Source organism: Taudactylus pleione, unplaced genomic scaffold (assembly GCF_031769625.1).
Source record: "Taudactylus pleione unplaced genomic scaffold, aTauple2 ptg000092l, whole genome shotgun sequence".
Lineage (NCBI taxonomy): Eukaryota > Metazoa > Chordata > Amphibia > Anura > Myobatrachidae > Taudactylus > Taudactylus pleione.
In genome coordinates this window covers 10,254,329-10,267,748 of record NW_028284494.1, presented here as the reverse complement: position 1 = coordinate 10,267,748, position 13,420 = coordinate 10,254,329, and the positions used below count along the sequence as shown (strand labels likewise).

The 13,420-nt window shown below is 44.0% G+C and overlaps 1 protein-coding gene across 2 annotated transcripts in view; it reads right to left on the bottom strand.

Annotated features, from left to right (window-relative positions):
• Nucleotides 1-13,420, bottom strand: part of SNX18 (sorting nexin 18) — a 69,233-nt gene that overhangs the window by 22,655 nt on the left and 33,158 nt on the right. Inside the window, exon 2 of one of the 2 annotated variants that reach the window (XM_088469423.1) lies at nt 11,459-12,243. The exons of the other annotated variant lie outside the window; for it this stretch is intronic. Within the exon in view, the coding sequence (XP_088325549.1) occupies nt 11,990-12,243 (254 nt within the window). The 3' untranslated portion in view covers nt 11,459-11,989. Of the gene's footprint in view, nt 1-11,458; nt 12,244-13,420 lie in introns of those variants that run through there. 2 annotated transcript variants of the gene reach the window in all.

Below are 13,420 nucleotides of genomic sequence, written 5' to 3'. Positions count from 1 at the left end.
GAACGCAAATGCAGCAAGGAGGTGTCTTTCATACAGACACCTCCTGCTGCATTTACATTTTGTTGGACAGTAATATACAGACACTTCTGTGCAGCTGTGCAATACTGTCCATCTCTGAATCAGGCCCGGAACTGGTATGTAATGCCGGCGGCTGAAATACAGATGTTGGAAGCCCGAACACTCTACATCCCGACTGGGGCTGGTAAGTACTCTAACCCTCCCTTACTGGTGCCTAACCCTAACCTCCCCCAGTGGTGCCTAACCCTAACCTCCCCCCGGTGGTGCCTAACCCTAACCCCCCTACCCGCACCCTGAACCTAACCCTCCCGGGGGGGGTGCCTAAACCTAACCCTCCCTTTCCCTAGTCTAACCCTAACCCTCCCCTGGGGCTGGCTAACCGCCCCCCTGGGGGTGCCTAAACCTAACCCTCCTCCCCCGCGGCTAATTTAACAATCCCTGCTTACCTTCGGCATGGAGGCTGTGGGATTTCGGCATCTGGCTAAAGATAGGAGTCGGGATTTAGACGCCTATCACTAGTCCCGGGTCTGGCTTCCAGCATTGTGATTCCGACGGCCGGAATTCCAGATGCCAGTGTCACAAGTTGCCGCACTGCTAATTCCATGCGAGGCGAACGCCGGACTAGTGTTCGCTGAATTCTCCTCCTTCTTCCTGTTTGGATCTGTGGTTAGCAGCATATTGTTTGCAATTCCAGTTTCTGCTGAGCCTCTGCAATAATTACTGCCTGTATGTGTGCACTATCAGGTGCACATTGATTGATTATCCTGTCTCTGCACAGCCCAGGTGCTCACTGGTCTGTCATTAGGGAGACTTGCTCTGGTTGGGCCCTGTTTCTGTTAAATTCCAGCCAGCCCTTCACTTCATGCTGGTGATAGAGTTTTGTATTCCGGTTTGTGACTGTATCTCCTGTATGCCAATAGAGTTCCAGTGTTCCAGCCTCTCCATTGTTCCAGTCGTGATAAATTACCTCGGTTGGTGTGTTCTATCCAGGCGGCATGATCTGCAGTCCACCTGTTGTGTGCTGCTCGAGTCATCCAGGCAGCACAGCATTCATCTCTGCGCTCAGCCATGTGTGCCATCCTAGCGGTACAGAGTGCACCCCCAGGTGCATGTTAGCCTCCGGGGGCTTGTGTCAACCCGGCGACATTAGCCACACTTTAGCGTCCTCAGAGCGCTATTCTGCACATCCTCGCCAGTGTCAGCCAGGCGACATTGGCCGCACTTCAGCATCCTTTGAAAGTTATTCAGTATACCAATGCCAGTGTCAACGTGGCGACATTGGCCGCACTTTAGCGTCCCAAGGGCGCACTCCAGTATTGTTACACCAGTGTCAACCCGGGGACATCGGCTGCAATCCAGTGTCCTTGCGTGCCTGCACCTCTGTCAACCCAGCAACACGTCTCCTCTTTGTATTCATCCCATCAGAGACTTACAAGCCCTCAAAGCTGCTTCCACAGCCCAAAGGCTGCATCTCACCTCCGGCCCTCAGGCCGCAACTAGTCAAGGCCGACCAGCCCTCAAGACTGCTAGCAGCCCTCAAAGTTGCATCTCACCTTCGGCCCTCAGGCCGCAAATAGCCAAGGCCGACCAGCCCTCAAGGCTGCTTCCACAGCCCAAAGGCTGCATCTCACCTCCAGCCCTCAGGCTGCAACTAGCCAAGGTTGACCAGCCCTCAAAGCTGCTGCACTGCCCAAAGGCCGCCTCATCATCATCACGCCTTTAGGCCCATCCTGCCAAGACATCGTCCAGCTCTCAAAGCTGAAGCATTGCTGCATCCTGCCAAGACTTACCCGCCCTCAAGGCGATAATCAGTTTACACCTTCAGAGTCACCCCTCTGGCATAACAGCCAGTATGTTAACTACATCCCTCAGGCCCTAATGGGTCTATTTACTAAGCCTCGGATGGAGACAAAGTGAACGGAGATAAATTAGAAGCCAATCAGCCCCTAAATGCCATGTCACAGGTGAAAAATGACAGGAGCTGGTTGGCTGGTACTTTATCTCCGTTGACTTTATCTCCATCCAAGGCTTAGTAAATAGACCCAAGTTTTCCCTGAAATGGTCGTTTCTGTGTGGAACTGGATGGAAGTGTGATGGGAGTTTTGTGGGTGTGTAGCCAGACTTCCTTGCTTGTTTTGAGGCATGCTGATGCAGATGAGGCACCTGTTTCAGAAGGATCTATTGCACCCAGCATGCGGTGGTTGCAAGTGTTGATACTAATTATGACAGCTATTCCTGTAGCTGGGAAAACAGTGGGCAGTGCAGCAATATTCATGAAGCCGTACTCATACTCATTATTGTTTATTCTTGCTTCTTGAAAAGGTAAGCTGCCGATCATGAAAGAGGGCCTCCTGAAAATAGGGTGTGACCTCTCAGGGGAGGGGTGTGGCCTCATGGCATGTCCCTTTCCATCACTCTAGCAGGCATGTCCAACACTTTTGGAGATGCTGGACTGCCCCCAAACTCTCCTCACACTGTGAACAGAGGCTGCGTACATGCTTAGTGCGGGGGAGGGGGGGTTTGGTTGGGGGCAGCGAGAACAGGGAGAGGCGCAGTGGCAGAGAAGTTGGGCGCCATGGGCCCGTGTGCATGAGGCTGTGATCAGCGGGATGCCGCCTTAAGGGCAGAGCGCATTTTACCATTTTATAATTGGCCAGCGCATGACGCCCTGCAGAAACAGCCTAGCAGGAACACTACTCGCATAGATGGACTGATGCTCACATAAGCATAAAATAGTAGATCTGGCTGCTCCGGACTTGCAGACGCTTTGTGTCCGACTCAGATTCAGACCCAAAATGTATATACTGCATAGTAGTGCAATAATTGCATGCAATTCAGTTCATACTAATATAATATAGTATGAGTTACAGAGAAATTAAACATAAGGGGAAATCTCTACCTGAAACCACTGCTGTGGGAGGACAACATCCAACACCTCTGCAGTTCCCGGTTAACCTCCAACTGTCTCTCATACAGGCATCCAGACACGCAGTATGGATCTTATATGGACCCAATGTCTGTAGAAGTCAATGAGACTTGTCTGGGCAAGTATGTGTGTATTGTGTTCTCCCATCTCTGCACCATCTCCATCTTTCATATGTGTATTATTTTTACAACCAACTTAATGAGTATAAAAATTGTATTTCTGTCCTGACCTAAATACTTATTACGTTATTTTGACCCAACTGCAGGTTGAGTCTCCCATATCCAAAAATTCCGAAATACGGAATTTTTTGGGATGGCTGAGATAATGAAACCTTTGATTTTTGATGGTTCAATGTACACAAACTTTGTCTAAGGTACAAATTATTAAAAATATTGTATAAAATTACCTTCAGGCTTTGTGAATAAGGTGTATATGAAACATAACTGAATTTTATGTATGTACACAAACTTTGTTTGAGCCACAAAATTATTGAAAATATTGTATAAAATTACCTGCAGGCTGTGTGTATAAGGTGTATATAACACATAAATGCATTGTGTGTGTGTGTATTTGGGTCCCTTTCTCAAGATATTTCATTATGATATGCAAATATTCCAAAATGCGGAATATTCCGTTATCCAAAATACCCCTGGTCCCAAGCATTTTGGATAACGGAGACTCAACCTGTACTTAACAAACTGGACTGCTCTGCAATTATTTTGGCTTAGGTGCCTTGAAAAAAATATGGAGAACCTAAGAGTGCCTCGACTGAGAAATGTTATCAATTATTTTCATAACTGTAAAAATATAAAAATAGATTTTATAGCAAACTGGGATATTGGGCCTCAAACATTTTTTTTTTTTTTTACACCAAAATTTTTTTTGCACAAAATTTGGATTTTAAGCAATTGCAATAATTAAACGTAATCTAAAATTTACTTTGTGACACATCAACCAATTACATGTAGGTTTGTCAACAATCATGTCAACAAATTAGTGACTCACAAACACTTTCACTCTTCACATGTATGCCGGCGTTAATTACTCCGGTATGCATGAAGGAGACCGCAAAGAACAGCTCTCTCGGTAAAAGCTGTCCTTTGCGAATGAGGGACTTCCGAGTCTATGACCCAGAAGTCCCTCTGGCTTCCTCCCATGCATGCGCAGGACGCCTGCTCCGCGGGGGTTGATGGGAGGGATCCGATTGGATCCCTCTCACGTTACTCTCTAAATAGAAACCCATAGGTTTCTATAGGGTAAGGTTTGGTGCATATGAGCAATGCGGACAAACCCCCGAAAACTGCATTTTCAGGGGTTTGACCGCATTTCTCACATTGCTGCATCCAGCCCATAGGTTCTGTATGTAGAAGTTATTTCCAGTAAATCTTGGGCTTAGACAACACACATAATTATGACTTTTTTATTGATGGACTTATTCATATACTAGGTCTCTAAATTGTATTTCCATTTAGGCCAGTGACCACAATCCCAATGCTGTATATGATATATTGGGTGCGTTGTGATCACAGAACTCCTCAATGACTTCTAATATAATGTCCAGCATGCGGTATATAATCACACACGTTTTTACCACCATACTGGTCTTACTACTTAATTCAGTACAAAATATGGTCACCAGGTTTCCATAGCAATAAGAAAATACACACTGGCAACTGGGGTATGGTTGGCACCAGATCATCCAAAGGTCTCCTTGCAATTCTTCTGCCCCAGCTGCAGCCATTACATGCCCCTGATGGGTCTCTTCCCGCAGAAGTGGATGCACTGGGTTGATAGTCTGGCAGCTGCACTTTAATTCGCTGCCAGATGGGCACTCACTCAGTCAACTCATAAAACTACTACAGAGCTCTTCATTCTGCGAGAGAAACATCCAATCGCATATCAAAGTCCCATGTCACATGACTAAGCTTAGCCCCGCATCAGAATAGCTGGCCTGTTCAGTTTACATAGTGTCCTTCTTGCGGTCTGGCCACACCAGTCACCTGACAGACGAGTCTTGCTCTCTCTCAGAACCTACCTTTAACAATTCTGGCCCGGGATCCAAACTCTTGTAAAATCTTGTTGAGACCTAATTTAGCCTGTACCAAAGCTCATAAGCCCTGTATTTTTATAGGACTTGTCCAACTATATTAATACTCTGTAGGGAAATGGCCACAAAGTCTATAGATTGTAAGCTTGCTAGCTTGGCCCTCTTACCTCTTTGTCTGTTACTACCCAGTCTTATTGTAATACTATTTTGCTCCCAATTATAATGCGCAATGGAGTATGTTGGCGCTAAACAAATAACTTACGGTAATAAATAAATGGATAAACGGGGTTTCCAGATCAGAGGCAGGATGCATCAACACAATTGCAGTCACACCTCTGAAAATGGCATTTTGGGCGGTTTGGCCACATGTCCCATATGCACAAAGTTTCGGTAAGCAAAGCTTTCTGGGACTTGGACCGATAGGCAATGCCATCTATAGATGGCATTGCCTAACAGAAGACTATGGGCTTCTATTCAGAGACTTCCCGAGAGGGATCCAATAGGAATTATCCCAGGGTCCCCCGCAGAGTCATAAACCCGGAAGTCCCAACATCGCAAAAGACAGCGGTTATCGGGAGAGCTGTCCTTTGCGTAATCTACATTATTAATAAACACCACTATGCATGTGATCAGTACAGAATGCATTGCAGTCAAAATACGATGCGTTTTGCGTCCTGCTCCAGGTGTTTTTTGAATATGGAGCACCAGATCTTAAATAGACTAAATTACATTTAAAATGACTCTCCCTCCACATACAGCACCTTGCATTCCTATCAAAATTGTAAGCAGTGCTCCTCGCAGTGACTATAGTAGAAACACCAAATAACAAATGTAGATTTGAATGGCATTATCACTAAACATCAACATTTATTTATTTTTTCCTTTTTGGATACAAGCTTTCTGCATAAAAGAATCTAGAACTACGTGTTTCATGTTTTTGGAAAATAGTTTTGAGGTTGGGTATTGGGAGGGCCACATACTAGATTTTTACATTTTGAGGTCATTCCTACAACTCCCATGACGGCTTTAGACAAGGCTGAGCATCCACTATTACTGGGAAGTAGCAAGAATGGAGAACAAATATCAATGTAATATTTTATTTTTATTGATCTGAGGGTAACAAAGAAAGACTTGTGAAAAACCTCAAGAATTCCATTCCACGGTAACATGGTCTAAAACAAAAGTGCACAATTCTTTTCATTAATGTATTTTTATTTATTAAAGTCGTCGGTGTTTAATGTTCTAGCACCTGCAGTGTTACTGCGCTATTGTCAATGGTAGTTTGCTCATTTGTATTGTCAATGCAAGATTAGGTTTTTGCACAATGACAAAGTTGAAATGAATTGTTCTGGGGATGGTAAAATATAAAAGGCAGCCACATATAGTTTAAGAAACTATCAATGAGTGGACCCCCCCCCCCCCCCCCAAAAAAAAAAAAAAAAAAACACAAAAAAAAACTTAAGGGGGAGATAAATCAAACCTTGGAGAGAGATAAAGTACCAACCAATCAGCTTCTGTCACTTTACAGGCTGTTTGAAAATTGAAAGTTAGGAGCTGATTAGTTGGTATTTTATCACCGTCCAAGCTTTGATACATCTCCCCCTTAAGCTGGTTACACATTAGCCAATGTGTAGACAATATGTCATCTGATCCGGTCGACCTATTAGCCAGTGTACGCACTACTACTGACCAAGCGCCTTGGTCGTCAGTCGCATCGTCAGATCATCCCTACATGTAGCTCAATCTGACAATCCGATTGATGACCCCATGCAGCGGGATGCGGCTGGTGCCGACGTATCGGGTACCGGATCATGTAATTTGTACCGGCCGCCCGATAAGTCGTCCCGTCAGGGGTACGGTCGTCCGTCGCGTCACTGGGTACCCACATCGTTAAGTTTGTACCCAGCTTAAGTTTTCAACTTTCCCAATTGCTACGGGAGGAACTGTTTTGTGGACTGAATTAATATTCATGGTGTTGGAGTCTTACCTTATATTATGGGTCGCAGGCCAAAAAACAAATAAAATCCCTGTCATGTCATACGTAACCTCACCCATCTGTACATGATTAGTTTTGTTACGGAGCAGCAGTGGTGGTGGTGGGGGGGGGGGGATGTGGTTAAACATCAGAGTCTTGTATCTTCTGTAACCTTTCAAGTGTGATCAAGACAAGAGACATGAGAATGACCACAAGCTGAGTATATGCTCTCAGAAATGTGTAAAGGCATCAAGAAATATTTCTCTTCTTCCACACTAACATGCTAGTTACAGCAGTTCCTAACCTCTCATTCTCAAAATAAACCCAAAAATAATCATACTAAAAATGGTTTGTTTTTTTTTAAAAAATGCAGAGAAATGTTATTACATAGATAAAGTGTACTAAGAGCCAGACGACATGTAAATATCAGATTATCCTGGAAATGAATAGAACCTGTATTTTACATCTCAATGGATGAGCATTTTTGATAAATATATCACTAACTGTGCCCATCACATACACATAACATGCAAATGCCTATAACTATCATTCATCTATGACACACTTAGGGAGGGGAATTTATCAAACTATATAAAGCGGTGCTCACTGTAACCAGTCATATTCTAGCTACTGTATTATTTGTAAGAATGTACTAGATAAACAATAGCTTGAACATGTTAGGTTGCCAAGGACAACACCTCCACTTGTGCTCTTTAGGTTTGATAAATATTATTTTGGCCGGAGAAATACAATGTAACCCTTGAGATGCTGTGAAAAAGTTACGGTACATTATTTTTTCCCGTCAGAGTATTTCCCCACCAGCCATGTGAATGACCCATTTCATGACATGGGTATCAATGTTCCTTTTTAAAGAAAATTATCTTTTCCGCTCCTTCCAGCCCAGCGAAGGCAGGTACTGTAGATCACATTGCACCTACTCTAACAGACCGTGACCCTAGACTGACAATAGAAACCTAAAGGCAGCGCACTACAGGAAAAAGAACTGCAGTGTCAAACCAACTTATGACATGGCGTGACAATAACAGATTGATAACTCAGCTTATGGAGAACAAATTTGTACTTTAGGTTTAGAGATTATTATTTTTAAAATAATCTGGCATAATTTTTGTTCCTATCTAACTTAGATCAGCAAATGTAATAAAAAGTGTGTTGAAACCAGTTTCATTCTTTCTTATACCACAGTGAAATAGGTAAGGACAGGGGTACGGTGTCCAAAATCCTCCAGTTTTAAATCTTTATTAACTTGCAGTCACCTAGGTAACAAGCATTTATACAGATTTGTGATTTGAAACACAGTTAGATGATGGAGACCAGTGTATCTGAAAACAACTGACCCATGATAATGGCACAAGAAAGTCCAAAAATGTTTTGGCTTTAAAAATAAACAAAAAATAACACAAGCAGTGAAAGAAACGTGATTTCTCTACATTCTGCATGAGCAATGCATACTTCATCGGGCATCAATTTATATGTGAAACTTGCATTTTTCCTGCAGATCTGCTCCAAATATTACACACATTTGACATTAAACAGCTCTTTTAGAATGCATGCAGCAGGGGGGGGGGGGGTTGGGGGGTGTACAGGACCCTTACACAGCAGGTAAGCAGCAGCCCATCGTGCCCCCATCTCATTTGGTGTTTGCCAGACAATGGGGAGGGCTGCAATGCTTGCCTTCAGTGCAGGGTGCGTAGGAATCGAGGTGGAGGCGATTGCCGGTGTCCTCTTTCTGGCAGGGATGGCTCAGAGCAGTGAGCGGCACAGTGACACACCCGATAAGTCTAGCTGTGCTGCCGTTTTTGATGTTTAACGGGTGGCAGTGAAAATTTGCCGAGCAGACCACCCGAGGAATATAGCGATTTATATTTTCCTCCCCCTTTTTCATATTTAAGTATTTCTAGATGATTAGGATTCCAAGTGAGTGATCACAAAAAAAAAAACACACATCCCTAGAATTAGTGAACGTGTAAGACAATTGTGTTTAATAAACTATAGAACACACACGTCTAGAAAGTGCACAAGAAATTATTGCCTCTGGAGAACCCTGTAACTCTGCTGCTTATAACTAAATACTTGGTTGTAAAAATGCTGACAAAATGTTGGAAGTGACATGTTAGCACACACAAGCGTCATGGTGATAAACAGGCGGACTAACAAGCTATCACCTGCTCCCCCAGCCGCTGCTACCAATACAGCTGGTTATTAAGCAGATAAGTAGACTGAACAGAAGCCACCAGCTTGTGCGCATACACTGCAGGGAGATCATGCAGCACATCCATTCAGACAAGGAGAGAGGGCTGTGTATCCTGCTACATGCCCGCCTTCCTTCTGCCATGGGCTGGAGCTGTCAAGGTAAGTACGAGGGAGGTTCAATAAGTAAGGTAACAAGACTTCAGATGTGTAGTGCTCTCTATTTCATTCCAATATTGATTTCCTCACCAATGCCGGGATGTACTAAAGGAAAAATGCGGTAAAAACGCAGTTATGTTAGTACATATGCGATTAGCAAGGTTGCAGTGACTAGCGGAATGTACACCGCAACCTTAGTACATCGCGGCCCAAAAGAGATACTGTGAATGCTGTCCGCTATTGTGGCACATTGAGCTGGTTACTGAGGGCAATTCGTCAACAACATGGGTGAACAGGCATTGTACTGCTGCACGGTAACGCCAGGCAACACTAAAACCAACCGTATGGGAGAGTTGCCACGGCGCAACCATTGGGAGGTGCACCCTACAGCCCTATCTGGCACAGAGTGATTTCCAGTTCTTTGGACCACTGAAGAAGTTTCTGGTGGAAGGCGATTCGCAACCGGCAGTGAAGTACAGCAAGTCGCCATCTCCTGGCTTCAGGCACTTGCCACCAGTTTCCTCTATGCCGGGATAGATGCCTTGGTGTACCGTTGGAACAAATGTTTAGACAAGTACAGGGACTATGTGGAAAAATAATCTGTACCAAGGCCACACTACTGATTATACGTACATGAACGAGTAGAATACATTTACGCAATGAGGTCTTGATACTTTATTTATTGAACCACTCTCGTTGTTTTAGATTGTTAGAGAGTGAGGGACATGCAAGGGTGTCAATGAGTGGCTGGCATGTGCAGTGTGCCTCTAAGTCATGGCCTTACGTGGATGTCTGGATGGCATAAGGGAGACTTTTGTGCATGTGGTATAGGAGTGTGTGTGGTGCTCGGAGGGCACCTGGGTGCATTTTATGTCAGCTTGTGGCATTTTGGAATAAGTGGGAGGTCTGTAAAGAGGTAGAAGTTTGAAACAAATGACAGGTATGTGGGCATTTTGGAATGTTTAATATGCGCCCCATCCAAAGCTTGAAGGCCACACATGCAACCCTTGAACTATATTAAGTTGCCCTTAGAATTTATTTTTTTAAAGAGAAATTCAAAAAAGGCAGAGGTTTGAGGGATGGTGTTCTCAGAGTAAATTGTATACAAGTTTGAGAACTAAAATAAGCAACTACTAATACTATAAAAGCTGAAGACATGAGAAATGACCAGGCCACACTGTAATTTGTTAAACAGTGACCACACGTCACCAAACTGAATAATGAGAAATCATGTTGTCTGCTCAAAATCAAGGGAGGAATGTATAAACGTTTTATATAAAACAAACAGTTCTAGAAAAAGTATTAAAAACTCTATACCCTGCATTGTGCTACAGAGGCGGTAGAGCTACTGAACAGCCAAAAATGTCATTTAAAATGAAAAGAATTGCAGATTTGTATACCTGCCATATAAATATAAATCTCTATTCTGAAACTTACAATATAGAAAAACTAATAGGTTGGTTACATAACATACAAAATAAATATTATTCAAGCAATCAATATCTGCATAAAGGGGAGCATTTTGTGATTTGGAAAAGATTGCATTATCATTAAACACAGCCATTTTGGAAACAGGTCAGTCTGTGGGAGGAATTGTGTTTTCTTACAATTGTGCTTCATTAATCTAGCAATAAAAGCTTTTCCTGCAACTTCATTACAACCAGTCATACACAGTGGAGACAGCCATTAGAATGTAGCTTATGAATTCTTGTAAAACCAGTTAAATCCCTTAGGCACTTCATGGCTGCTGATCACAAGGCGTTGATCCTGAGAAAATAGGCCGCATTCTCAGGGGCAACAAAATGGCTGCCTCCATTGAGTTTAGTCACCAGGTGGTCTTTGAAGTCCCAAATTACATTTAAAAAATATAACAAACACCAAAACTGAACAGGTTAATCACAACGTGGTGGAACACTATATGCAGATGTTAAGAGGAAAATAAATAACACTCCTTTAGGTCCTAGGCTCGTTATTTTGTGTGACCAGGCAACGACTTCATATCTTGGCTGACATAAACCTGGGAGTCAAACAGACAGATAACTGAACGCACATAAACCTTAAAAAACACTGAAAAAGAACTCGTGCAATGTTTCACTAAGGAACAAAGACCGGGAACAGAACACAATTTAAAGTCACATTGGATGCTTTCGTCTCCTGTGGTAAAATATGTATTTATTACAAAAAAAATTAAAAAGAAAAAAAAAAAAAAAAAAGAAAGGCACAAGAATTGAATAATTGCTCAAGTAAAAGTTTTGTAAACCGTGGATTTTGGTAAATCCAGAAAATGTAAAAAGAAAAAAAAAAAAAGGCAACTGATGACATTTCACGCGTCAATTAGTCCACTTCAAAGTATGCGCTGTGATATACTTCAGGAAACGATAAGGCAAACTGCATGCTCAATACTCCTGAAGACAGGTACAATGGTAGTGTGTAAGCATAGATAATATAATTTAAATATAAATGTGCTATGCTGGATCTATGAGGATAATGGTTCCATTTTTATCTTCATCACAGTATACTAAAAAATAGGTGTAGGACCATTCGTGTACCAATGCCAATTATTGGCAACAGGTTGTTAAGGGGGGCTTAAGACTATAACCCCAGTTCTAAACCTCGAAAAATGAGGAGAACAAGTCCAGAGTCTCCGACAAGAACGCTAGGCCGCGTCGTATTGTTGTAGCGCCTCCTCCAACTTTAGTGTCACTTTTTTGAAGAATGTGATCTGTTGCTGTAAGTAATGCTGCATTTGCGACTTAAAGTCCCGCACGCGGATTTTGTGAAAATGCTGGATTTCTGCCAGGGTGGCGTAGGAGACAACGTTACAGCGCTCCTGGATGTCACTTGCTTTCTGCAGCTCCATCTTGCCTTCTTCCACATGCTTCTTACTCTCGCGGACTTTGGCTAGTGCACCTGCAGTAGAGGAGAGGGAAGGATTACAGGTCAGATTCTATTCAGTTTAAAGAATAGAGCCACTAACAGTATTCACAAATATATACAGGAACATTCCATTCCAGGAGCTTATCAGAAAGGAAAATAGAGAAGACTAGGCCATTAGGGGGAAGGGGTTTTTCTTGCATAAGCAGAGGAGACTTCCTGTCAGTAATGCAATTGAACACTGCAGTCAAATTATTTTACACACGCAATTGTCACTCAATATTACATCAGCAACTAATGCTGAGATCATAATCCTTTAGGTCTGTAACTTCCCCTTGAAAGATTTAGACGCCATGGGTCAAGAAAGCCTGAAAGGGGGGTGTTTCCATAGATTTTTATCATCCAGGACAAGACAATAATTTGGCGCCCCCACAACACCATAACAATAGACTTTCCATCCAACAGCCTCCCACCTCGCTCCCAGTGTCCCTCCTTCAGCAGCCTCTCACCTCGCTCCCAGTGTCCCTCCTTCAGCAGCCTCTTACCTCGCTCCCAGTGTCCCTCCTTCAGCAGCCTCTTACCTCGCTCCCAGTGTCCCTACTCTAGAAGTCTCTCACTTTGCTCCCCATGTCCCTCCTCAGCAGCCTCTCACCTCGCTCCCCATGTCCCTCCTCAGCAGCCTCTCACCTTGCTCCCCATGTCCCTCCTCAGCAGCCTCTCACCTCGCTCCCCATGTCCCTCCTCAGCAGCCTCTCACCTCGCTCCCAGTGTCCCTCCTCAGCAGCCTCTCACCTCGCTCCCAGTGTCCCTCCTCAGCAGCCTCTCGCCATGTCCCTCCTCCAGAATCCTCTGACCTGCATTAGCAGGTGCGGATTTGGAGCCAGTCGCGAGCCAATTGGAGCGGCTGGTCCGCGAGCTCAGATTTGCTTGCTACCGGCGTCAGAGGCCAGATTCGCATAACGGCAGCGCTGTCTCTGTCAAGGGATACAGCTGCCTGCTGGCGCGGCACCAAGTCCACACCTACTGCCACACAAGCGCCCCACAGCGGACCAGCTCATCGGCGTTCCCTCAAATCCGTTTACACACACAGTGTTCTTTCTAGCACCCTGCACCTGTCACGACCTGTGCAGTTCCTCTTTCCTTCCTCCCTTGCTCTCTGCTCTGACACTTCTATACACTCTGGTCTGTATCTCAGCAGTTTGTTGCATCAGCT